Source organism: Phascolarctos cinereus, unplaced genomic scaffold (genome assembly GCF_003287225.1).
Source record: "Phascolarctos cinereus isolate Bilbo 61053 unplaced genomic scaffold, phaCin_HiC Scaffold_8;HRSCAF=390, whole genome shotgun sequence".
Taxonomy (NCBI): Eukaryota; Metazoa; Chordata; class Mammalia; order Diprotodontia; family Phascolarctidae; genus Phascolarctos; species Phascolarctos cinereus.
In genome coordinates this window covers 9186889-9214168 of record NW_027556291.1, presented here as the reverse complement: position 1 = coordinate 9214168, position 27280 = coordinate 9186889, and the positions used below count along the sequence as shown (strand labels likewise).

The 27280-nt window shown below is 47.6% G+C and overlaps 1 protein-coding gene across 1 annotated transcript; it reads right to left on the bottom strand.

Annotated features, from left to right (window-relative positions):
- Positions 1 to 216: 216 nt before the first annotated feature.
- Positions 217 to 27069, bottom strand: LOC110192326 (glycine receptor subunit alpha-4). The gene is made up of 10 exons (XM_078147712.1): positions 26577 to 27069; positions 22484 to 22617; positions 22026 to 22093; positions 21349 to 21572; positions 20779 to 20861; positions 19579 to 19719; positions 14985 to 15199; positions 9651 to 9804; positions 4700 to 4713; positions 217 to 2428 (listed from the first exon to the last, which is right to left on the bottom strand). The coding sequence occupies exons 1-10, from the start codon at positions 26645 to 26647 to the stop codon at positions 2138 to 2140; spliced, it is 1395 nt and encodes a 464-aa protein (XP_078003838.1). The 5' UTR covers positions 26648 to 27069; the 3' UTR covers positions 217 to 2137.
- Positions 27070 to 27280: the final 211 nt, after the last annotated feature.

Sequence of the window (27280 nt, the reverse complement as noted above, 5' to 3'; positions counted from 1 at the left end):
AGGTCCTTCTTTCCTTCCTAATTCAGCCCCTTCCTACCGGCTCATTGTCCCTGGTATGCCAAAGTAGAAATCCCATGGATTACTCTCTACTTTCCCACTGACCAGTGAGTTCTGAGCCAGCCATCCTAGATGACAGAGAATTGAGAGAAGGAATAATAATAGCTCACTTTAGTGTTTTCAAAGTGCCATACATAAACGACCTCTGTTGTTCTTCGTAACAGCTTGGAAGGTAAGGTTTATTATTATCTCCACTTTACAGATGGGGAAACTGAGGCTAAGAGGAGCTGAGTGACTTGCCCATAGTCACAGAGCTAGTATAGTAGGATTCAAACTCAGGTCTTCCAGACTCCAACCAAGTCCACAGCTCTGTCCCCCATGAGTTGCTGCCATGCTGGCAGAGAGGCCCCCATAGCACCACACGAGAAGAAACAGACAACCTCATTTGACCAGGGGAGAATGGAAGCACAGCACTGGATTGACTTTGGGGTCTATTGACTCTGGAATTTGAACATGGTAGTAAAAGAAAGGGTATATGTGTCATTCAAAAAAACCCAATTGATTATGCCCAAAAAATGCCAAGGAAGATTTATTGAGTTCACCTCTTTCAGCTAGTGTCTCAGCACTTTCTATCATATTCAGTCTTTCTAGCTCACAGTTTTGCACATGCTGTAGACTCCAAGGTGCTGGACCCATGCTGCCATGTGGGCTGATAGGAAGGCAGCAGAAATAGAACCCTGAAGTGTGTACTATATACCTCATCCTCCTAGCTCTGGTACTGTTCTCAGCTGCCACTCTGTGTGTGTGTGTGTGTGTGTGTGTGTGTGTGTGTGTGTGTGTGTGTGTTTTGGGAGGTGGAGAATAGGAAGCATGGCCACTAGATTAGGGAACCCCCAAATGCTCCTACCAATGACACCACCCCTTGCAGGTTGATATGATCCCATCGGCACAGCATAGCAACCATTACATGCCATTCCTGCTCTGGAACTTTGGATGTCCAGGACAGGAGTGTTGCTGTGAACTATTTGCCAAAAGGAGTGAGTGATCTCAAGGTCTTAACTCATAACCAACAGCAGGAGATGAAGTCAGCAGCCCAGAGGCCAGGTGCATCTTTTGGTGATGTAGGCACAAGAGAGGAGAGTTTTGGGATATCAAAGAGTTTGGGGTTTGGAATAAAAAGAGCAAACATAAAACTACCCAAGGACAGTCTCTGTTTCCCACAACTCCTAGGGTTTCAAGCACACATTGGCTCAGGCCTGGTTTCCTATGCAAAGTTACAAGTGCCACTGAGTAAGATCAAGCAGATCCTTTAAAAAATATTGTTTCTTTTTAGGCAACCCAAAGCTACTGTTGCCATGGTAGTTCTTAAGGGATAAAGGTCTTCAGGAACAGCAGAGTAAGTGTTCTTGGAGCTAGGAGACTCCAGGAGTGTCAAATGATGAGGCCTATCAGGGTTGTCAAGATCAGATTTTTCCAGAAGTCTAGAGCACCACCCCCATCCATGCCCAGTGTTGGGTTCTCTAATGCTTGTGAAAATCTCGCAACTGATTCCCCTAGTTCATTACAGGGCTTTTTAGTCATGCTCTCTGGTAAATGGGTGGTGGAAAGGCTATCAGCTTCCCTTCCTTCTATAGCCCCAAATGGAGGCTCTCTGGTCCTTTGAGTATATATACATGGCTGGCCATGAAGGGCAGCAAGTATGGATGGGCACACTGTTAGTTTCCATGCTTTAGAATGGGTAGGATGCCCCATGTTCAGCTGATAAGGGAAGCGGGCACAGCATTCCTGTAAGGCCATGCTGAGGTGAAGGTGGACTGGGATGAGATGACAGAGCCTACTATTTTTAGCATTAGGGACCTGGGTACCCCCTTAATGGAGTGTTGGAAGATGAGCCTTTGGAAGAGAAAGAAGACCTTATTAGCTAGCCCCAGGAAAACGGCAGACCCTAACTTCAGGAGAGGATGAGTGAGGTTGGAGTTTGGTTGGATTTGAATAGATTAGCCTTCTCTAGAAGTACAACCACTTTTGTCACCATGCAGCAGCAACAGCAGCATACACCCACATAGCTGGTAGGTTGGTAGTTGGGTACTCTGGAGGGAGATCTGATGCAGGCTGAAGGAAGGTGACAGCCCCGCCCTCATTATGGTGCTTGGTGGATGTCCTCTGATCGAAGAACTTTGTAGACAACCCAGTAAAAGATGTTGAAGATGAGGAACGTGAAAGGGAAGATTGCACGGGAGATGGTATCGATTCGTTTGGCCCTGTCCACATAGTGCTTCCGCACAGTCTCCCCCTCCCTCAGGAGAGGAACTGGGGGTGGGGTGCTATAAATACCTGGGCCTTCCATGGGACCTCCATCCCTGACCTGCAGGCAGTGGCCTAGGCCATAGCCCCGGAAATAGAATCGACTCTCTCGGATGACTTCTTCTTCCTGCAGGAGCAAGTGAGAAAAGGCAGGCAGAGTTTGAGATCACAATAGGGACAGAGACCAGACTACATACATCTGTTCCTCTTGTGAAGCCATACACATATTATGTCAAGATATAGATCTCTACATCTGCAGTATACTTAGTAACGTACATACAAGCACTTGGGCAGGATGGTAGATAGTCTGTGCATTTCTCCATCATTAGCGTAGCCTATGCTATGTTCCTATTTGCAGGTCTCCCCCTTACAAAGTTAATAGTAATAATCACAATAATTACCAAGAGATAATTACGGACATTCAAAACGAATGGAAGTGTTGAGCCACTTGGAAGGATGTCTGAAAGTAATATAAATCCCCAGGTTCCTCTAGTTTGTGATAAGCGGAATGATGAAACCTATCATGTGATGTTACTTGGGAAACATTTAGGCTTTTGAGAATGTGGTTTTGATGGCTTACAGGTCAAGAAAGGAAGTAGAATTCTACCTGGGCAGGGGCTTGTTTGCTCTCTCTACCTAAAAGGCAAAGCTCCAAGGGAAAACAGCATGGATGGGGTACCAGACTTGTAGTCAGGATTGCCTGGATTCCCATCCCAGCCCAGACACTTCCTGACTGTTGATTCTGGGCTTCAGGTTTTTCATCTGTGCAGTAAGGTGAGGTTGGATTGTCAGGTTCCCTCCCTTGCAGCTCTGTGCTCCACGATCCCATAAGCCTCCCCTATACCTAAGGGATTTGAATACCTCCCAATGGTCATCCAATGAGCTCAGTGAGGCTGGTTCGGTAGCCCCAGATGGATGTCAGCTAATTCCTGCAGAGAGGCCACAGCCTACGCAATCCATACATTATTAACTCCACTAGACTTCTGTCCATCGCCATGGACATCATCATCACCATCATTATGGACAAAGCCCACACAATACAATTCTCTGGAAGCCTGCCACAAACTTGGCATGGAGCAATGAACTGATCCATGACAGCAGCTAAAAGAAGGTTCCCGGGGGCAGCGAGGTTGCGCAGTGGGTAGAGCACCAGCCCTGAAGTCAGGAGGACCTGAATTCAAATCCAGCCTCAGACCAAACACTTGACACTTACTAGCTGTGTGACCCTGGGCAAGTCACTTAACCCCAATTGCCTAAAAATTAAAAAAAAAACGTAACAGAAGAAGGTTCCCAGGGTCCACACACTGAAGTTCATTCATTCTACTTGAAGAAGAGATGCCCAGTCCCCCACTCACGTCCCAATGACTCTCATTGCAACACCATGATACTTGTAACAAGTTTGGTTGTCTGGTTGCCTGGCTCACAGCAGAGTTAGAAGGATCAAATTGGGTGGGCGGGAGAGGGGGCACCGCAGAGTGAGACACTCAATCTGCTTGATAGAGGCAAGAGTGATGTAGTGGCAATGATGGTGAATTTGGAGTCAGAGGATCTGAATTCAAATTCTGGCTGTATATACTACCAGCACGAGCTTGGGCAAATTACCTAACGTCTCTGGGCCTCAGTTTCCTAACAATAAAAAAGGATGTGTGTGTGTGTGTGTGTGTGTGTGTGTGTATGTGTATGTGTGTGTAAACTAGATGGTCTCCTATAGCCCTTTCAGCTCAAAATGTATGAGTAGATGAAAGGGGGAAGAAATGACAGCTGTCAGTTTGACATGGAGGGAAGAGAGCTTAGTAGAGTGCCTGGCACGTAGTAGGTGCTTAATACATGTTGATTGATTAAGACAGAAAAACTACAAAAAGCAGACAAAAGCACTCCCTTTTTTTGGCCTTTTTTGGTGAGGCAATTGGGGTTAAGTGACTTGCCCAGGGTCACAGAGCTAGTGAGTATCATATGTCTGAGATAGATTTGAACTCAAGTCCTCCTGACTCCAAGGCTGGAACTCTATCCACTGCACCGCCTAGCTGCCCCAGACAGAAGCATTCTTAAAGCCCAGTTGTCTGGGAGGGGAAGGGTGGAAGGACAGTCCTCCATGCCTCAACAAAGCCCAGTACAATAGTTGATGCTCATTATGGAGAAGTGAAAAGATCACTTACTGGCTCTGACGCCTGAGGACCTGGGTTCAAATCTCGCTTCTGTCACTTGCTACCTGTATGACCTTGGGCCTGTGTTTCCTCATATATCAGTTGAGGGGTTTGGGCTAGGTGGACTAGAAGGGACTAAGGGCCCTTCCAGCCAGAGATCTGCCATCCTATGCCCCTGAGTGATACAGAAAAGGTTACATGACATTCAGTATTCTCTGCTTAAAAATTAAGGAGAGAGATACACGGGCAAAAACGTGCTGATTAAGCACTGAGTTCAGTGAAGAGTGCACAGGCCAGTTGGGAAGTCCAATGGAACCAGGGTGGAAAGGGGGAATGGAGCCATACGGTGAACGGTTTGAAATGCTAGGCCAAGGACTCTCTGTTTCATTCCAGGAGCAATGGGGAGCCATTGAAAGTTCTTGGGGAAGGGAGCATGACATCATCAGATCAGAGAGAAGCTAGAAAATATCTGCATAATTACTGAGCTGTTGCATGGTACCCAGACTCTGATCTCCAGGGGGAAGGCAGGGAGATATTTTTGTCTCCTACAGTAATCCCCAGAGGAATACCAGACTACTTCCTGAATTTCTGTAACACTCGCTTCCGGAGGCCTCCCAGCACTTTACAGCTTGCTCCAATAAAGCCTGACATTATTCCTATGATGAAGTTAATATTGATTCCCATTTTTAAAAAGATGTGGAAACTGAGGCCCAGAAACCTTGGATCCCTCTGAAATCACTGGTAGGTTGAGAAGGAAGTAAGAGAAGCAACTCCTCACAAAGAACATTGCTGTGAGAGACCCACAATGGGTCTGTTGGCAAAGCACTTGGAAGGAGAAAAACCCAGCCCAACGTTCCTGGTCTGGGCTTGAGCTGTTTCTTTGAAGTCGATTATTTCCTTTTGCCTTGTTACAGGTGAAGCAGAACGGAGAGTGAAGGTGCCCATGGGAGCCTCATCCCCTTTTGCCCCTGTAGCCTCAGAGGTAGAAGAGTGGGCAGGGGCTGAAAGGCTGAGCCAGAGTCAGAGATCTGGTGACTCTAAGCCAGGGAGGGAGGAGGAAGAGAGGGAAAGTGAATCCTGGACAGCTTTTTTTTTTTTTGCCCTTGTGTGTATGTGTGTGTGTGTGTTGGGGTGAGAGGGTGGGAAGAGGGGGAGAAGACAGAATCCAGTGTACCCTGTGAGCTGCTACTGCTGGGAGTGGGGAGAAGGGGGAGGTGGAGAGAGAGGACTGAAGCTCTGGAGGAGGTTGGCAGGGTGATGGAAGTCCCTCATGGCTCCCAACTAGATTTCTCTGCATGATCAGACTCATCCTCTGATGAACTAATCAATCTGTTTGTCTTAGGCAGGCAGAAAGAGCACAAGGGAGGCTTTCTAGCTGTGGGGCCTTAGGCAAACCAGGTGACTTCCCTGAACCTCAGTTTCCCCATCTGTAAAATGAGAATAATAACTGGTTCTTACCTTATAGAATTGTTGAGAGGGTAAAATGAGATAATGGATGTAAAATATTTAGTCGACCTTAAGGCCTTATATGAATGTCAGCTGTTGTCATCAGGCATTGGGGGAGGGGAGAGGTCACAAAAATATGGACGTTATTGATGTCCTCGAGGAACTCACTGTCTTTTAAAAGAGACAAGCCAGAACAGCCTGAAACTGAGCAAGAAACTACAGAGAAGGCATGCATGCTGGGAATTTAGAGTTAATCCTGAAAGGTTTCCTGAAAGAGGGGAGTCTGGCTGATTTTTGAAGAAGCGAAGGACATTGGTGGACATCATGTGGTGTAGATGTGGCAAGGACAGCATGGTGCCGTGCACAGCACATGTTTGGCAAGTTCCACCCAGGCTTCAGGAACAGAACACTTTCTAACCAGAATTCCAAGCAATTCCATTCAGCAACCACTATGTCCACTGTGCACAGAGCCAGGAATACAAAGACAAGTTTCAGGGCACCTAGGTGGCACAGTGGATAGAGCACCAGTCCTGGATTCAGGAGAACCTGAGTTCAAATCCAGCCTCAGACACATAACACTTAATAGCTGTGTGACCCTGGGCAAGTCACTTAACCCCATTGCTTAGTCAAAACAAAAACAAAAACAGACAAGTTTCTGCCTCAAGGAGCTTGCACTCTAGCAGCCTAATGAAGCTAAGCTGTGGCTGAAGAGGACAACCACTGAAAAGTCACACCTGCTTTGAGCTGCCCCAGAGGAAGAGGCCCAGACCTCAGCCGGCCCTGGTCATGTTTGTTACAATCTTTACCTACCATGGTTCAAGACTTTTTCATGGCTGCTTGCTCAGTGGGACAGGTGGAATGGTGTTTGTTGGGAAGGGTGACCTTGGGGTGCCTGGAAGTTGGGGCGGTTGGGGAAGGAGAGGACAGAGATGAGTTAATACCGCCTTGCCTGGGCCTGGAGCTCCAGCAGGCCACAGCATGGTGGGGCAGGCTAGTCTGCTGCCAGAGGCACTCCAGGCTAGCTTGCTCGTTCCATGCTCATTCCCTTTTCACTCCAACAGGTGGGGAGCAAACAAAAACAGGACAGGAGAGTGATGCAGGGCTCTGCCAGATGCTTTGGTTTTCTGGAAGAAATAGCTTGATATGAGAGAGGGAGGCCTAGAGCTTCTCCCACCATCTTCCTTTCCTGTCCTTTACTAGCCCAGTCTAGATCTTCTTACAGGAGCAGGGGTTGGCCTGGGAAGGTCTATAAGGTGGTGGTGGTGGATGGGTGGGTGGAATTGAAAATTAGGAAAGGAAATGTGACATGCTAGAAAGAACATGCAGAGAATGCAGCTAGGTTGTGCAATGGCTAGAGCACTGGGCCTCAAGTCAGATAGACCTGAATTCAAATCTGGCCTTAGACACATATTAGCTGTGTGACCCTGGGCAAGTCACTTAACCTTTGTGTGTCTCAGTTTCCCCAACTGTAAAATGGGGGTGATAATAGCACCTACCCCACCCTCCAGGGTTGTGAGGATGAAATGAGGTAATATTTGTAAAGTGCTTACCACAGTGCCTGGCACATAGTAGGTGCTTAATAAATGCTTATACTTTTCCCACACCCTGTCCCCCAACTCCTTGAGGAGGCAGGGACTATTTAGTTTTTTTGTTTGGGTATCCCCACAGTGACACAGTGCCTGCTACTTGACCTAGTAAGTAAGCAATGTTTTGCTGATTAATTTACCTGGAGACAGGAAGACCTGGTTTCAAATTCCAGCTGTGTTACTTACTACTTGTGTGACCTTGAACAAGTCCCTTTCCTTCTCTGGGCCTCAGTTTCCTTCTCTGCAAAACGAGGAGGTGGGCTCAGCCTCTGAGGTCCGTCCCAGCTGTAGAGCTGGGGTCCTATGAGACATCTTTAATTCCTACATACAATGAATTATGGGGAGGTGCCAGAATGGATTTGACCACTGGAGGGAGCCCCACCCAGGGTTCTGATAATGGAGGAAAGAGACAATGGATGGTAAGAACCCAGAAACAGTACAAGAGAAAGGCAGAGAGAGAGAGAGAGAGAGAGAGAGAGAGAGAGAGAGAGAGAGAGAGAGAGAGAGAGAGAGAGAGAGAGAGAGAGAGAGAGAGAGAGAGAGAGAGAGAGAGAGAGAGAGAGAGAGAGAGAGAGAGAGAGAGAGAGAGTAGCGTCTACAGTGAATCCTAAAGCAATTTGGAACTTTCGATTCGGTTTGTGAGCTCCTTGGCTCTAGCAGAGGACAGATCAGAGCCAAAGAGTGGGATGAGAGGGAGGAAGGAGAAAAGCCCATGTGGCTGGAGGGGAAGGAATTGGTGCAGACATGATCAGACCATAGACGGAGCCTCCTTCCCCATGCAGATGTTAGACGCAGGGACTGGGATCCTTAACTTGTCATTAGACCCCCAGGGTTTGCTGCCTCAAGATCAGACAGACTGAGAAGGCTGTGAGCTCTAAGCAGAGCTCAGTGGTTCTTAGCAGGCCAGTAGTTCTAAACAAACCAAATCTTTTTGCCCCTCCACACAAAACAACCAGGGTTCCTTCCTTTGTTCCTCATTTTGCACTTCCTTCCCAGAAGAGTGTCTCAGGAATGCATCTGTTGCCATAACAACATGCCTGAAGTTCTGCTCTCTAAAAGTAGAGGAGGGAGACCATCTCTGTTGTCATGACAACACAACCCCCCTCCAACACCCTGGCTCTGGGGCAGGGAAGGAGAAAGGGGGACCAGATTGTCAGGTGATCACAAATGCCTCTTTCCAGAGAGGGGATGGAGAGAGGCCACCTCCGTTGTCATGACAACACACTCCATCTAATGGTTCTCCCAGAAATGCCAGAGAACATCCCTAGTCTAACTGCTCCTGTTCCTCCTCCAGGGGCCATAATGAAAGCTCTTATCCAGAGTAGGGCAAGTTGGCAGAATTTGCACCCAAGGGGGCCTATAGAGTCCCTTCAGCAGCATTTCACCTCGAAAGATGCTTTTTGGCCCTTGAATTCCCATCTAGTAGCTATAGCCTGCAGCAAACAGGAGCACGCCAGGGGCCTGGGGTGGGGGGAGTGAACAGCCATAAGTTGTACAATCACTTGGGGGCAGCATGACATACTAGCAAGAAAACCTTACACATTTTGTGTGGCATTTTATAGTTTAATCTTCCCAGCAACCTTGGAAAGCATTGTGTTGATAAAAGAAACCAGTCTAAGAGACAGTGACTTGTCCAGGGTCACATAGCTATCTGATGATGGAGTTGGGCTGAGATCATAGATCTCCTGATTTCTACTCCCACTCTCTTTCCACTAAACACCGTGGCTTATAGCCCCAGGTTAGTAAGACATTTGAATGTGAGGCCAAGTAGAAGGTAGGAGCATGCTGTGTGACTGCTGGATCTGCTAACCATTAAAGGAGTGAAGAAGTTGTCCCTTTTGACTAACACCAGAGATAGCTGATGTTAACATGGCCTGGGTCCTTGTAGTGGGAAAACACTCAAGCTGATATCCTAGTCCCTCATGTGGATAAGAAAGCGTCAGGGGGCAGCTAGGTGGCACAGTGGCTAGAGCTCTGGCCTTGGAATCAGGAGGACCTGAGTTCAAATCCGGCCTCAGATATATGATAGTTACTAGCTGTGTGACCCTGGCCAAGTCACTTAACCCTGATTGCCTCACCAAAAAAAAAAAAGTGTCAGAAGCTGGGAGAAGAAGGTTAGGAGAAGAGAACAGAGATAGTGGGGTATGGCATGCTGGGTTGCAAACAGAAGTACTCACCATGCGCTGGCGCCTCTGTCTCCTTCGAAGGCGCATGAACTCCTTATGTTGGCGGGAGACGAAGTTCACAGCAGCATACTCCAGCAGGGCAGCAAATACAAAGAGCAGACAGACTGCCATCCAGATATCGATGGCCTTCACATAGGACACCTGCAACACCAACTGAGGCATCCGTCGGGATTCTTTGCCCCCTGTCCCCCACCTGAGCTGTCCTGCCACTCCCTTTCATTCTCCATTGGTTTCATTAAGATATCTGCCCAGGTGTTCATACATCTGCCCTCGTTCTATTTCCCTTTGGTCCTGATGCCCTTTTCTTAACTAAGAGTATCACCATCACAAAAACATCGTGGTGCTTTCTGATTTTCAAAGCACTGAATATCCACACTTTCTTCTGGTCCCCACGACACCTCTTTGGGGCACATAGGGACCCCCTTTTTATAGATGAGGAAATAGAGAGCTGGCTAGTTACAAGCAAGACGAGAATCCCCCCACCCAGTCTCTTGTTTCTACCCCAGCACAAAGCTCTCAGACTCCTAGAACATCGACGTTGTTCAATCTGTTCTCTTAATGGACCGCTTCGTTTCAGTATTGATTTTTCTCTGATTTCCTCACTTTCGCTTCTTCCTCCCTATCTACCTCCCTTCTCTTCCCTTCCCTTCCTTTCCTTTCCCCCTTGAACAGTTATTAGGCACTTGCTATGCAGAAGGCACCAAGTTAGGCTTTCTCCAAAGTCAGGTCCCATTCCTCACCTTTTTCCTCCCTAAGAAACTGTGGCTGACCACATCTCTCTCTCCCTCAAGAAGTTTCAGTGGCTCCCTATTGCTTTTAAAAAGACATATCTCCAGACAAATTCTATACTTCAGCCAAACTTGCCTATCTGATGTTCCGCATATGTGACCTTTCCCATCCCCACCGTGAGAAGACGCTGGAATGCACTCCCTCTTTCCTACATGAGGTCTTCTCCCAAATGTTAGTCCCCCTCCTCTCCTCTGCTTGCTATTTGCATAAATTTTTATTAATTTATCTATTTACATATTGCATCCCCACCCTGCCCCCCTCCCCTCTGCAGAATGCAAGTTCTTTGAAGGCAGTGATTGTTTTTCAATTTGTTTTTGTATTCCCAGAGCCTAGCACATAGTAGGTGCATCAGAAGTGATTGCCTCATTGAATTAAACTGGCAATTTATCTGGGGCTTATTGGCTCTCCCTGGGGAAGAGGCAGAGCTTGGGGTAGTGGTTGGGAGTGCTGACTTCTATTAATTTCAACAAAGGAGGAAGTATCCCACCCCCACTCTCCTGCCAATATTCCTAGCACCTGACGCTTCATCTCTACTATTAGAAGTTCTCTAAAACGAAAAGGTTTCTTGGTCTGGGGGTAGCTGGGTGGTGTAGTGGACAGAGTTCTAGGCCTGGAGTCAGGAAGACTAATCTTCCCGAGTTCAAATCTGGCCTCAGACACTTCCTAGCTGTGTGACCCTAGGCAAATCACTTAACCCTATTTGCCTCAGTTTCCTCATCTGTAAAATGAGCTGAAGAAGGAAATGGCAAACCACTCCAGTATCTCTGCCAAGAAAACCCCAAATGGGGGCAAGAAGAGTCAGACATGACTGAAAAATGACTGAAATAATTGAATAACAACAACCTTGGACCCCAGAGCCAGTTTCTTTCTACTGCACCATACTACCTCTTGCTAGCCTGGGCCCTATTACATGGTTTCCCCAGCTTTCACCAGCCTGAATTTCCCTTAGTCTCACAATTATCCTGGGCAACAAAAGGAGTCTTCCCAAGCACAGGTCGAACCATGTCGCTCCCTTGTTTGAGAATTTTCACTGGTTCCCTATGGCCTCTGGGATAAAATATAAACTCTTCAGTTTGGCACCTAAACCCTTTTATAGTCTGGCTTCATTCTGCCTTTCTGGAGTTATTTCATATCACTCCCCCCTCACTTACTCCACACTCCAGTCAATGAAGCTAAAGCACAAAACGCAAGATCCCGTTTGGGAATTTAGCTCAATAGGCTTGAAGCCAGTCTCTGATGTGTAATATAGTTAGTAACTACTTACTGTACAACTTTAGGCAAGTTGCTTAACCTTTCTGGGCCTCAGTTTCTTCATTTATAAGAGGAGGCAATTGGATTAGATCATCTCTAAAATGAGAAAGTCAGATCTTCCTTCGAGCCTTAGTCTTGTTACCTATTTGCTGTGTGACCCTGAGTAGTACTGCATCTCGTTTTATCTCTACTTTTCCATCTATTAAAAGGTAGCAATGTTGTCTGATGTCATTAGCAGTTAATCTTAGTGCCATGCACTGCTGTGGGGCCTCAGTCAGTGCTGATGGAGATCAAATGATGAGCTAGTGTTGGGCAAGATCTGGGAAGTGCTGGGAAGCCTTGGAAGGAAAGGAGCTGTATACACTCTAGTGCTCAGCCCAGATCTAGGGTTACCAATGGTCTGGCACCTCTGCTATACTTATGATGCACTCTTCTCCTTTTGTACCTTGCCTTCTCCCTGTCCTGGTTCCCTTTGTTTCTTTTATTGCACACTCCAGAGCCTCTGTATGTCTTTTTCTCTTTGCCAAGGAGGTCTTTCTCCTCTATTTATTTACATTTACATCTCTATACATTTACAGATAAATCTTCCTGATTCTCAGAGCCAGACTGATGATGGAGATATCTTCATCACCTAGATCCTAGGCTACCTGCCCCTCTCCTTCATTGACCCAGTCTCCTGGTTCAGCTCTATGACTCTGGGGGTGGGGGAGGGGAAGGTACATCCCAGGCCTCTGGTGCTCTTAGCTGGGCTATCATGATCAGAAACCATGAAAGTTACCAGGGGCTAAGGGCTCAGAGGGACTAAAGCCAGTGACTGTGTTAGGTAGATTAAAAGAAACCCAGGAGCAAATTCCCTCTCCAAACCCAGCCTTCACCAACATTGAAGTACTGTTCACATTTTTCTCTATGGTCCTCTCAAAGCCCTTTCATTCAAAGCAAAAGTCCCTGGAGCCCTTTAGGGAGAGACTATGGTCTTGTCCTTCATGAACTACGTCAGAACCTGGACATGGAGGGCAGGATGCTTTCTTTGGTCCCAGAGTGGTGGAAATAGCCACTCATAAGTAATGACCTGAAGAAAAGGCTCTCTGGGGCTCCTCACACTTTTGGGTTGGGGTGTACATTTGTGGCTTGCTTTCTGGCCAACAGCCATTAGAATCTGACCAGGAGGTGCCAAATGCTACCAAAAAAAAGGAGAAGAAGAAGAAAAATCCATTTCCTTCCAAATGAGAAAACAAAGTAAGTGGTTTCTTGGAGCAGATGGATTGTGCATGTTCACAGGAGGGGACCGGAAAAGGGAGCTCTTTTGGCAAGCCTGAGGTAGAGACTGTGGCACTTTCCCTTAGCTCACTCTCTTGATCTCAACAGTGAAACAACCCAAGAAACAGAGAAGGGAACAGTGTTTTCTCCATGTTGGTTTTCTCCCTAGCACAGCCTAGCTTCCTTTCCCCATCCAGAATCTCTGTCCACAATTTCCCCTTTGATTACACTGTATCATTGTTACTATACTTTTCCATCCAGGAAACTCACTGGATGGGTGGGCAGGCTATGGATGTCCAGGTGTTGACTTGCTTGCCTCAGCAGCACCAACAATTATGCCACTTTCATCACCTCCAGCTTGACTGATTGGGTCCAGCTGAAGTCTGGCTGCTCTGTACCCCCTTTCTCATTATTTTCACCTTGGACTCTGTATGACTTAATCTGAAGCTGTTCAGGAAGGCCAGCAGATGTTTCATTAAGAGGGCCATGCATAATCCTGATCAGTTCATCTCAGAGTTCCCAGGTCTCCTTTCTATACCCTGCCATTGCACTTTGGCCTTGACATATAACTGCCTCTATCCCTCCACTCCCTGCATCCAGAAACTTTTATTTGTTTATTTATTTCGTAAAATCATCAGGGCATTCATTTCCCTGCCTCTGTTAGGCCTATACAGTAGGGCTATAATTTTCTTTTTAAAATATCAGAAATCCCTCTCCCTATATTAACCAAGAGAGCACTTCCAGGGAGTGACTTTCTATGCTCATCAAAGAATGTCGCTGACCTGAGGCCTGGCAGACTCTCTCGCTTCTCTCTGCCTCTGGACATTGGAAAGCTGGGGACTGGGCCTAGGGCCTGTGTTAATAGACAGGTACAAGAATAAGCTACCTGATCAAGTCACCAGATTTACTCTCAGTCTTTCTGACCATAAGGCTTTTTTTTTTTTCAGGGGTAGGCTGAATTCCCTTGAATTCCCTTCATAAGGATTAGAGATGTCAGGCAAATTTCCTCGCAACAGGTCCCATGACAATAAACGTTTTGGTGACAAAAAAAATGTTCCAAGCCCTAGTCAGGGACCCACTTCCTTCAAGCAATATTTATGACAACAAAATGCCAGCAGAACATCAGGATTTGGACAATCCCGTTGGAATTTGGTTTGACTTAGAGAAATGGATCAGAGAGATTAGTGAAAGGTGACTCCAAAGCCTATTGCAATAACTGGAATCTTGTAGGTCTAATGCTTTTGCTTGTAAGATGTGACTGCCCTTCTCTAGGTCTTAGCTTCTTCATCAGTAAGGTGTGAGTGGCTTGGATTCAATGAACTCTAAGGTCCCTTCTAGTTTTAAAAGTCTAGGATTCTATAATGCCTATAATTTCCTACTTTGAGAGGACCAGGAGGATCCCAAACATTGAGCTTTTCTGCTACCCAACTCTCTAGCATTTCTAATCCTAAATAGCACTCCCCCCAAGAATGGGATCATGCACATACCTATTTGTCTTTGTCTGGACCTAGGATCTCATTGGTATAAGCAAACTCCTTCTAGCAATGTAAATCAACACCTTCTCTGCCACTCAGAACCTTGGAGCAGAGTCATCAAACCTCCAGCAAAACTCCCAAGTGCAGCCTGAACCAGATTCAAATGTAATTGGGAATGTTTAACAAAGTAAATAAAATACAATTCAACATAGATAATGTTAATGTGTGGTTTTCTAAGTCACTATGCAACCAACAGGAATCGGTTTCCATTTGAATTTGACACCATTGGCTTAGAGTACGGAAAGACAAAATGATTTGTCTAGGGTCACACAGCCAGTATGTCTCAGAGATTGGATTTGAACCCAGTCTTCCTGACTCTAAGGCTGGCCCTCTACCTACTACATCAAGTTACTTCATACACATGTGTGATAAGTCCTTGGTAAATGTTTGTTCATTGGAACTGGATTGAGCTGAATTCAAACATGGGCCAACATAAGAGCTAGCTGAGAAATATCCTATGCAAAGCTATGTTCCAATGCATCCCTTCACCTTAGGTAAAGACGCTCGGGAGCCTGAGCTCTGGGTCGTCATCGTCAATACCGTCGTGATACCCAAGCCCACTCGGGCAGGGGCGGCGTCCATGTTGATCCAGAAGGAGACCCAAGACAGGATGACAATGAGCAGACTAGGGATGTACATTTGGATCAGGTAGTAGCCCATCTGGCGCTCCAAGTGGAACTTCACCTCTATGCAAGTAAACTTTCCTGTCAGAAAAGAGACTATTAGCCCCCGGTGCCCTCTCTGGCCTATAGCTGGCTGGCAGTAGCCTTGCGTCTCTGGGCCAGACTCAACATGGTAACTCCCACATGATCTCTGTCTCCCTCCCGTGGCCTATGGGTCAGTGTTTACTTCCATGGCTGACATTGAAACTTTAGTGGATAAATGTCATGTATGGCTGAGACCTTCATGATTCTGTCTTCTGCCCCAATCTCATTACATACACACCCTCACAGGGGCGACCTGGAGTCCTCTAAGAAGCTCAGTGCCTGGCACATGGTAAGCACTTAATAAGTGTTTGTTGACTTATTGCTTTGACTCTAATGAGCCATGTAGACAGTGATCCAGGCAACAAATTAAATCTATTTTCAAAATAAACAAAAACTAACAACCAGAGAAATACTTAAGGTTCCTATACAAGAGGGCTGCATCCCCATGGGCCAGCTGCTGTTGGCAAATTGGACTGGGGAAGTCTAAGCCTCTGCAGAGATGCATCTGGTATTTGAGCTGCATTGCCTTATTGACCTGGGCTCCTTAGTGCCCCCTCATAGAATTCGCATTGCCTGTGGGGAGCACACAGTCTACAAGCATTTACTAAGAAGTTCCTATGTACCAGGCAGGCACTGTGCTAAGCTCTGAGGATACAAAGAAACGCAAAAACAAGGTCCCTGTCCTCAAACAGCTCCCAGTCTAATGGGGGAGCCAATGTGCAGACGACTACGTCCAAACAAGATATATCTAATATAAATGGGAGGCCGACAGAGAAGAGAGGATGGGAAGCCAAAGGGCAAAGGTGAGGAGGGAGAATGTTCCAGGCATGGGGGACAGCCTGCAAAGAGGCATGGAGTCTAGAGATGCAGCAATGTGAGTAAAGAGCAGCAAAGAGGCCAGTGTTAGGGATCATAGTCTGTGGAGGAGAGCAAAGTGTCAGAAGACTGGAAAGGTAGGAAGGGATTGGGTTGTGAAGGGCTTTCAAAGCCAAACAGAGGATTTTCTATTTGATCCTGGAGGTCAGAGGGAGACACTGAAGTTGTTAAGTGGAACAGGGAGGAGGGGAGAGATGATGGGATCTGTGCTTTTTTTTTCACTCTGGAAGCTGAATGGAGGATGGATTTGAGGCAGGGAAACCAGTTAGAAGGTTATTGTGATACTCCACGCATGAGATGATGAGGGCCTACATCTGGATGGCAGATGTGACAAAGCTTGGCAACAGGTTGGGTATGTGGTGTGAGTGAGGGCAAAGTGTTGGGATAACACTGAGGTTGTGAGCCTGGGTGACAGCGAGAAGGGGAGAATAGAATTATAGAGAGTCCTAAGGAGGAATAGGGAAGTGGAGGAGAGGAAAGGAGCCCAATAGAAAGATGACAAGATCTATCTTGGACAAATTGAATTTGAGAAGTCCAGAAGCAGGTGGTGATGTGAGACGGGATTGCAGGAGAGAGATTAGAGTTGGGTTTTGAGATCTGAGAGTCATCTGCATAGAGACAATAATGGAATCCACATGAGCAGATGAGATGGCCAAGTGAAATAGCATAGAGGGAGAAGAGAAGAGAATGCAGGAAAGAGCCTCACAGAATACCTACAGTTAAGGGGCATAACTAAGATGAATAGTTAGCAAAAAGACCACAGCGCAGGTCAGACTGGTGGGAGAAGCAAGAGGTTGCAGGGTCCCAAAAACCTAGGCAGGAAAGCAAAGAGCATCCAGGAGGAAAGGCTGATTGCCAGTGTCAAAGGTGGAAGAGAGGTCAAGAAGGATGAAGGCTCGTTAGATTTGGCAATTAAGAAATCATTGGTAACTTTGGAGAGAACACAAGCAGCTGAATAATGAGGTCAGAAGGCAGATCATAGGTGTAGACGACAGGGAGAGGAAACAAAGTGGATGTGCCAACTATAGATGGCTCTCTTCTTACAGGAGTTGAGCTGAGAAGGAGAGGAGAAAACAAGACAGTAGCTAGTGAGGATGGTTAGATCAAGTGAGGACTTTTTAAGAATGGAAGAGAAACGGGCAAGCTTGTAGGCATCAGAGAAGGAGTCAATAGATGAGAGATTCAAAATGAAAGAGAGAGGAGGGGGAGAGAAGGAAAGAGTGGTGGTGGGGGATCTGCTACAGAAGAGAGAGGATGGGACTGTATCAAGGGACATGTAGAAGGGTTTACCTTGGCAAGGAGAAAGGCCACCTCTTCACAAGACACAAGGATAGTGGAGAAAATAGTGAGGAAAGATGTCTAGGTAATATGGGATGAAGAGAAAAAGAAAAGAAGGAGCTCTTAGAAGATGGCCTTAGTGAAGTATGAAGTATGGTCCTTGGATGAAAGGATAAGTGTGTGGGGAAGAGTGACAGGAAGGGTTTGAGAAGGGATAAAAAGGTTTGGGAAAACTACTATGGTCAGAGGGGTAGCAAGTTAATTACAGACGAATTGCCTTTCAGCAATGAGGGCCCAATTGAGATTATGTAACATAAATTTGTAGTGGACCCAGTCAGCACAGCTTATAATTGTCTCCATCTCCCTTCGGCAGCAACTCTCTGAGAGGTGTCAAAGAAGCCTCTAGTAGTCCTGAGATAGCAAGTTGTTTTTGCCTTTCTTTATATCCTCAGAGCTTAGCACAGTGCCTGCCTGGCACATAGGAACTTCTTAGTAAGTGCTTGTAGACTGCCTGCTCCCCACAGGCAATGCAAATTCTATGAGGGGGCACCAAGGAGGCCAGGTCAATAAGGCAATGCAGCTCAAATACCAGATGCATCTCTGCAGAGGCTTAGACTTCCCCAGTTCAATTTGCCAACAGCAGCTGGCCCACTGGGATGCAAACCTCTTATATAGGAACCTTACGTATTTCCCTAGTTGTTAGTTTTTGTTTATTTCGAAAATAGATTTAATTTGCTGCCACGGCAGTTTGGAGAGCAACTCCTAGTGGGAAAGTGTGGTTGGCTGGATGGAAGAGGAGGTGGGAGATCACTATTTGTTCTTTAGCTCTGGCAGAGATGTGGCCAGGACTCCCTTGTCCCTGGGAAGTGCCAGACACTCTTGCCAATCCCATCTACTCTCTGGAATGGAGACTCTTTCCTTGGGCTCTGCCCACCCTTCCCTTAAGCTCTCGGTTTTTTTGATCACAGATTCTTACAGACTGTTCCAGATTCTCCTTGCCATATTTTATGCTGGGCTTACGGAAAGGAAAGCCTTCCATGATGAATTATTCAGCTCTTCCTTGACCTTGGGCCCTCTCTCTTCCATTTTCCCTCTAGAATCTCTTACCTGTCTAGTTAGGGGTGCTTCTTGTATCTTGGCTTTGGGGATTACACCTTAGGGCTCAGTCAAGAAGCCATCAGGAGGAGATGATTGGCAATAATGGGGAGGCCACCCTTTGACCCAGCAACAAAACTTCTAGGTCTATATCCCAAAGAGATCATAAAAATGGGGAATTTGACCCACGTGTACAAAAATATTTAGAGCAGCTCTTTCAGTGGTGGCCAAGAATTGGAAATTGAGAGGATACCCATCCATTGGGAAATGGCTGAACAAGTTGTAGTATATGAATGTAGTGGAATACTATTGTGCTATAAGAAATGATGAGCAGGCAGACTTCAGAAAAACCTGGAAAGACTTACATGGTCTGATGCTGAGTGAAGTGAGCAGAACCAAGAGGACTTTGTACACAGTAACAGCCACATTATGGGATGACTAACTGCAATAGACGTGGCTCTTCACAGCAACGCAAGAATCCAAGTTAACTCGAAAAGGCTCATGATGGAAATTGCTATCCACATCCAGAGAAAGAACTATGGAGTCTGAATGCAGATGGAAGCATGCTATTTGCTCTCCTTTTCCTGTGTTGTTTTGTTTTATTGCTTCATTCTCATGGTTCCTCCATTAGTTCTAATTGTTCTTTACATCATGACTAATGGGAAAATATGGTTAGCATGAGGGTATATGTAGAGCCTATATCAGATTGTATGCTGTCTGGGGCAGGGGGAAGAAGTAGGAGAGGGAGAAATTTTTAAACTCAAAATCTTATGGAAGTGAATGTTGAAAACTAAAAGTAAATAAATTAATTAAAAAATTAAAAAGCAGCAGGGAGGCCACAGTCGTAACCTTCATTTCTGCTGGGTAGAGCCTGCCCCTTGCCTTCAGTATAGCACGAAGACACTGACTCTTAAGGGGTGTCCCTGTGTCCTAGCTGGGCGTGGCTGGGCCATTGGCCACATCACCTCCATCCCTCCTATTCTGTTGATCCCCAGAACATGGTAGACTATTCTCTGCTGCTTAACTCTAAAGGTCAGTTTATCCTGAAGCCAGAGAGGTCATCATGGGTTCCAGTGGCCAAGCCCAGGCCCTTTGGTCCACAGCTAGTGAGAGGTTCTGGGCTTTACCTGTGTTGTAATATTTGGTGCAGTAGCCGAGGTCCTTTTCATCCCGCAAGATAAACTGGGGCAGAGTCAGCCCCTCAGCTACTTGCACAGCCGGGGCATCTTCCAGCCACTCAAACACAAGGTCGTTCATAGTATAACCAACTGAAAGAGGAGAGACACAGGGTCAGGGGCCTCATGGTGTACACCCACACACCCACACACACACACCCACACCCATGTGCACACATGGTGGAAGTAGACATGGAAGAGGCTGCCCTGGCATAAGGATTAGGCGTTTCTTGCTCATTTGATCAAGGCTTTTCAGGAGAAGCTGTCCCATCTGATATCTAGGACCTCTGGAGGACAGAGCTGCAACGCCCAACTCTTTGGCTTGCCCTTTCTATTCCAGAGAGGTGCCCAGATAGCAGATATCCTTTTGAAAGGATGTCAAAGAGAGCAGATGGGATCCTCCTGGATATCTGGAACCTGCCCGAGTGAACATGTGTGGCGAGTACTGTGTGCAAACTCTGGAGGATCAACGTCAGAGCTAGGATTTCCTAAAGCCCACCATTCTTAGGGATCTGATTTCCCCAAAACAAGGCATGCGTATGGAGCCTGGCACACTGGGACATAGAAATAGCTGATGCCTGACCACACCACATGTTGGGCATAGGTATAAGATCTCGGTGCTCCATTGTACATGGGTACAAGGTGCACAGACAAGCAGCAAGCATCTCACATACTTGGCAATGTTTTGGATCCTAGGCATACGACAGAAATGGAGCAGAAAAGATCTCACGATCCACATGTCTCAACTCTGCTCCTATTCTATTTTGAGGTCATACCTTGTAGCTATGTAATGTCTGCATTAGAAGTATAGGGCAGGCCGAAGTACAATTGTAAGCAAGCGCAATTGGGGTTTACCCCTCCCCCCTTAACCTTTGGTGAGCTCCTCTACTGCCATGCCCCACCGGGACTGGGCAGGGTCCTAGGCCTAGACATTGCCCTCCCTTCCTCTTCAGGTCACAGCTCACCTAGGAGAATGTTTGTTAAGGTCTTCCAAGTCTCTTTCTCAGAAGACCACATTTGCATTTGAAAAGAGATCTTTGTACCTTAATCCAAAGACTGACAGGGGTGGAATCTTAAGCCTGGTAGCAGGCTGATGGGGCTATACTTTGGGGCACCCCTCCAATTGTACCTCATTGCTCCACAACTACTCACAGCTTTCTAGCTGCATCGTGCACGTCTGGATGTCCATAGGGAAGTTCTTGAGGTCCATTGGGCAGGACAAGACAAGAGTTAGCCTGAGAGGACCAGACATAATAATAATGATCATGAATATTAATATAGCAATTTCAAGTTTGTAAAGGGCTCTGTAATACATTATGTCATTTGAGTCTAATGATAACCTTGCGAAGTAAACACTACGTTTTACAGATGAAGAAATTGAGGCTGATTGGTAAAATATCTTGCCCAGTGTCACACAACTAGGAAATGTCAGAGGCTAGATTTGAACCTAGATTTTCCTGACCCATTTCGACCTCCACCTCCCTGGTATGCCTTCTTGCCCTTGGCTTGTGTATTTGCCCTGACAAATGAGGAGTAACAGTGATGGTATAACGATCCTCAGGCTGTATGCTCCACCCAACTTCAAGCCAACAGCCTTGACTGATATACTCAGAACACACACAAAAAGGAATTGCTGATCCCTTGTTTTCCTCATGGTCCATACTTCCCTCTTCCCTCCATTCTTCTCTCCCCAGGGGTTCCCTCTCCCATTCTGGCCCGTACCTGATACTGTAGAGCACACTCCCATTCTTGAAGATCCGAAGAAGCTTGTTGTCAGTGGTCACCTCATGGAAGTTGGCACCCTTCTCGTTGGCAAAGAATAAGTCTGGCTTCCAAATGGAGTCCAGCATGGAAGGGTCTAGGTCCAGGGAGTCGTCTGGGTATTCCAGGTAGGCTAGGCGTGGGTCATTCCACTGCTGCCGAAGGAAGACATTCACTCTGTAATCCTTAGGGGAAGAAACAACCACGTCAGATGCAACTGGGACACCTTGACATGGCCTTGCAGGGTCAGCCTGAGGTGCCCTCAGACCTCTAAAGGGCAGTGGAGTCTCTATATGGAAGTGTGCTTAGAGCATCAAGAAAGTGGAGAACGGGGCTGGACTGGGCTGAGCTGAGCTGTCCCACCAAATCTCTGGCTCCCTGATGCTTAGATGTACAGGTATCTGTGGTGTCTGCCTCGTGCCATAGGACCTTAGGTCTCTGAGGGTTTGTTAAAGAGCCTGTGCTCCTGACTATGAATTAGATAATTCTTCTGGTCTCTTTCAGTGGAGAGTCTATGAGAGTAGAAAGTAGGAGGGAGAAACCCAGTGAGGGGCTTCGGGGATCCCTTGGGAGCTGAAGGAAGATCCCTGACAATAAGGAAGGATGGGCAGTCCTGGCAGTTGAGGAGCGTCACTTACCATTGTGGTTTCTGTGACGGAGCTGAAGCTGTTGATGAAGATGTTGCAGGTCACATTCACGGGGGGCCCTGAGGACACCAAACCACAGTGTCATTACTGGCTCATCTAAGGGACAATGGAGTCAAGCCAATGAGCTCCCTTTCCCTCTTTCACCTCTTTCCTTTTCTTTTCTCCTTTGCCCTCCTGGGTCTTCTCCCAAAAGTATATAGATAGCTGAGCAGGGGAAGCGAAGGCTAGGGTCAGTGATGGGAAGTGGAAAGGATTGGGGAAGATGGCAATGATTGGGTGAGATCCACAGGGGCCTGAGGGCAGTATTGAGCTTGTAAGAGCAAGAATAGACAGAGGAGCCCACCTTTACTATCTTTACCATCATTCCCTTTGATGTTGCTGGAAATCAGAGGTCCTGGCTGGGCACTAGTGTGTCCCCAGGCCTCCTGTAAAAAACAAAGGCAATTTACCTTTAAAATTGGGCCGAATCCTAGCATCATACCCAGAAGTCCGTCCCATGAGCTTGTCCAGGAAATCAGAGGGTGACATGGGCTGAGGAATGCTCTTGGAGGCAGATTTGACTTCCTCTTTCCCTGAAGCCAACCTAGTGAAGGGAGGTTGAAAATTGGTGGGCTAAATCTTTCTCCCCCTTCCCCCTTGCTTCTACTCAGCCTTCCTCTTGAGGTTGTGAACTGTGAATTGCTGGTATGTACATCAGGTTGCAACCTGGAGAGAGCAAAACCTCACTTGAAAATGCTTTGGGATCATGCAAAGAAAAGGCCTATTTCACTCATAACAACACACCTCTCCATCCTCTCCACCCATTCACTCGATCTCTCTGAATTTAGCTTCTGACTCTGCCCCTTTACTGCAACTGTTCTCTCAAAGGTGACCCCAACCCCTAATTATGCAACACCATGACTCATCTGCTGACCTTTCTGTAAGTTTGGACACTGTTGGATATGCTGGTTCCTTTGGATTCCTGAGCAGGGATCTCTTCTGGTTCTCTTTCCTTGGTTTATCATCTTTCTCCTTCCCCCACATGTGGGTGTTCCCTAAGGCTCTGTCCTAGGCCCTCTTCTCTCCATATAGCTTCCCTTACTGAGCTCATATGCTCCCGTGGCTACAATTATCATCTCTACACAGATGATTCCTAAATCCATCTCTCCAGCCCTAATCTCTCCTCTCAGCTCCAATCTCATGACTCTAAATGCCTGATGTTGAGTTTCAGATGTCAGTGGGATGTGTCCCAAACTGAGCTCATGTTTCCCCTTAAACTGTCTCCTCCTCCCAGCTTTGTTATTTAAGGAAAGACATTGGTAAGCTGGAGTATACTCAGAGAAAGTTGACCAGGATACAGAGGATCTTGGAGACCCTGTCACATTAGGTTTTGTTAAAGAGGGTGGGGGTGTTTATCTTGGGGAAGAGAAGCTTTGGAGGGGGCATGATGGCTAGCTGTAAATATCTGAAGGGCTAGTTTGTGGTCCCAGAGAGCAGAACCAGGAGCAGTATTGGGGGGAAGCTGGCTGCACAGAGACAAAGTTAGTCCACGTGACTGGAAACACTTCCCAACAATTAGTGGACTGGGCCTCCTGAAGATGGAGTGGGCTCTTCCTCATAGAAACAGCTTGTTCTTGTTGGCCTTGGAACTCAGGCAGAAGCTCCAGGCCGACTGATTGAAGGAAAGCAGGTGACCTCTCTGATCCCTTCCAACTCTTATTCTTCAAGCCTAAGGGTGGGGACTTCCCAAAGAACCCATGGACAGCTTCCTTCTAGAGACTGAGGGCTCAGGCTCAGTTAGAGAAAAGGCAGAATTGCTGGGGTGCCAGCCCCATAGGGTGCCCTGTTGGGTAATTCTTTGAAGCCTCAGCAGTTTTGGCTTGAACAGGAACCTCTGGCTTAGGGTCCTAGGATGTTGACATTTGCATAAGGCAAAGTCAGATGGGGCCTGGGAGCCACGGTCTAAAGCGTCTGGGTAAGCCACCCAATTGACTGGCTGTGCCCAGGCCAAATGCAGCAGAGGTGTCTTGGTGATGGTGAGACAAAGACTAACTTTGCTTTGTTAGCTAAAGCCCACGTGGTGCAAAAGCCAGTCTAGAGATTGCCAACCCCCCCCCCCACCAGCCCCCAGGCTGTTCAGCAGCCATTCAGTTGCTTTCTGACTTGCTTTCTGCTGGGATGGTGCCCCAGCTCCTTTCATTGCTACCTTGCATTCTCTTCCATTCCAGCCTGGGGCTGATGACACAGTGCTAGCAGCTGCTTTGGGGACCCGCTGCTTCCTCTATCTAACATGTGTTATGGGAGCCCACCTTTTCTGACAAGCCCACTCTCTGAGCATTGCAATCCCCTCAATCCGCCCTTATTCCTACCAATAAAGATGGAATAGTATCATAGATTTAGAGCCGGAAGGACGTTAAGTGGTCAGCGAATCCACACCCTCATTTTAGGGGGGCGGGGTGAGGGATGAAGAGCAAGACCTTAAGAGACTTCCCAGGATAACATAGCTAATAAGCATCTGAGGTGGGATTTGAACTCAGGTCTTCTTGGCTCCAAATCCAGTGTTTTAGCCGCTACACCATGTTGCCTCTCTGTAGTGTCCATGGGTTCAGCAAAACCTTCAGGTACAAAGGAGTTGGGCAGCAGAAAAGGCTGCCAGCCAGCTAGCTGCAATGGGTGCTTCTCACCATCACCACAGTAGCAACCATGGAGGGGACTGGGAGTCCTAGAGATCACCATTCTTCTGGGCCCCAGTTTCTCAAAGCCAATAGCTCCTCACCCTGAGCTGTCCGACTACACCAGTGACCAACTCCAGCCATCAGCTTAGGGTACAGCAAGCAGCATCAGAGGGAGACACTAATGTCTTCCCTTTCCTGGAGAGAGCCCTTCTCTGAAGATTGCACCTGTTTCTCTCTCCAACCCCCTACTTCAGGTGAGAAAAGTCTAGGCCCCACCTCCACCCCTCCACACACTACTGATGGAGTGAGGGCCAGGGTTGCTGGAGCTGGTGGCCAGAGATGCCTTCTGAAATCCCAGGGAAGAAGGTAGAGGTGAGAACCAAGCAGAAGTAGGTACCCCCTTACTTCCCAGCTGCTATTGCCAACTGATGGCTACCTGCCCACCACATGAACACTGAGTCAGAGCCTTGCTGTGCACCAGAGTTCCACACTGGCCCCCGCTCAGGTCACCTTCCACATCAACTTCAGGCTGAGCTCTCCCTGACACTGTTAGCAGGACTACCTTGGCTTCCTCCTCTCAGATTTCTTGCTGCAGAAGTGGTGGAATTGGGCAGGGAGGCCCAGAGTTCACCAGAGCTAGTGTCCTTAAGGCATTCTAGTCACCTTTATTCCTAGAAAGTCCCTGTTGCTGAGAAGAGTTAGGAAGTAGCAGAGTTGAAGCCCAGGCTCATACAAGGCCTCCCAGGAAGCACTAGCTCTTTTGCTAGATGGCTGTGTGACCTTGGACAAGTCCACCCACTCTGGGCTTCAGTTTCCCTCTTGTATAAATAGAAGGGGGCTGTACTAAATGACCTCTAAGGGCCCTGATGCCAAATGTGACTTTCTATATTTCTAAAAAAAAAAAAATTCCTCCAAGAGAAAGCTGGAGTCTCCATTTTGGAAGCTGCCAGCCCCTCACTGAAGGGAGCAAAGCTAGGAGCAGGGATGCCAGCTGAAGCATCAGTCCTTATTCACCCCCTCAGGAAGTTGGCTCTTCCAGGCTCCCTGGCTGCCCAAGGGGCCAGCAGCTGTGTTTAGGGAGGGAAGGATCTCCAAACAGGCCCTCAGTCATAGCAGTGAACAGCATGGACAAGGGTTTGAGGGAGGGCCCTGGTCCTGCCTCTGTGTGGCTTCTGAGGCACCTTCCCCGGCCCACTCTGCCCCCAGGCACATCCCCTTTCTGCTGCTCATTGCCTAACAACACAGTTTCTCCCAGTTGTAACCCAGCTCCCGTTCTGCAAGCAAGCAAGGATACTTACTGGGAGACTCTAGGAAGTATTTTGTCCCCTCCCAGGCAGTGAGTCCTGTTTATTCCAACCCCAGGGACAGTACTCAGTCATGTACAGGCAGTCCCCAAGCCAAGGAGGGGGGTGTTCTATGGTTTGTTCATTTTAGACTCCTCCAGGTATAGGCTTTTGGCAAACCCTCTGTTCCTTGGTGAAGGGAAGGAACCCTTTGCCCATCTAGCATATGTGATTTTCCTTTTGCCTTTAGTGAGTATTGCTGGTTATCTGGGTGTGAGAGGAAAGGCTGAGGGGAGATGTTCAGGAGCATACTCCCTGCCCTGACTAGCCAATGTCACAGCCAAGTTTCTCAGCCAAATGCAGTAGCTTCCTCGACAGTGCCATCCCAGTCAGGAACTCATTCAGCCTTGTTGGGGTCCCTTGGGCTCAGATTCCTCAGGGAGCCACTAGGCTCTCAGCTTCCCATCAACTTAGATGAAAGCACTGGGGCCAGAATCCCTGGGGGACCCCAGTTTGCATCCCTTGGAAATGCAACCTCTGGTGTGATTGGTTTTTGGGGTTTTGTTATTCATGCAGCCACATGCTCTAACCCATGCTCTGCTCACCTGAGTAGGACCTGCTCTTGTAGGGTCCAGAAGAAGAGGAAGGAGAGGGTTCCAGGAGTAAGAGTTTTCATTCCTTAGAGCAACTGATGCCCCTTACCTTCTTCCCTTGCTTCAGAGGCAAGAGGGGAAAACCCCACTGGGAATGCCAAAAGTCAGAAGCCCTCCTCCAACTTGGGCTGCCTAGACATAGCCTGTTTCCCTAGCCCAGGGAGTTGGTCCGTCCTCTCCTCCTCTTCTTCCTTCCTTCTTCTTTTCTTCTCCTTATTTTTCTTCTCTCCTTCCCCGACCTCACTGGTTGGGGGCTACAATTGTCCTCATTTAGATAATCATGTCATAGATGACTCTGCTTCGATGCCTCGGACTCCCAGGCTGTGGAGGGAGGACCTGGGCTGCCTGGGAATCTGGGAGGGATCCTCTTTGGGCAGCGATCACTCTCCGAACCCTGGAGAATCTTGGAGGGGAGGGAGGAGGGAGATTGGGAGGAAGATTTTCCCCTCCCTCCTGCCTCCCCCCATATACACCCTCTGAAAGCAGCAATTTAAAGGCACAGTAGCCAGCAGCTGGAGTGGGGTTCAGAGCATGTCATTGTGTTGGGGAGGAGCTTGGACTGCTAAGGCTTAGCTCGGGGAGGTGTGGTAGGTGTTTCAATCCAGTCTCCAACTCTCCAGCCCTGAGAAATCCAAACAAGCTGTTTATTCTCCCCT

What these genes read in the sequence shown, in the direction of transcription:
- LOC110192326 (XM_078147712.1), bottom strand. Translation starts at nt 26,647, where the DNA reads ATGAAAACTCTTACTCCTGGAACCCTCTCCTTCCTCTTCTTCTGGACC. An exon ending in AGTGTGCTCTACAGTATCAG is followed by an intron (nt 20,862 to 21,348) that starts GTACGGGCCAGA and finishes TGGTCCTCTCAG; the next exon opens with GCTAACTCTTGTCTTGTCCT. An exon ending in CACCAAATATTACAACACAG is followed by an intron (nt 15,200 to 19,578) that starts GTAAAGCCCAGA and finishes CTTTTCTGACAG; the next exon opens with GAAAGTTTACTTGCATAGAG.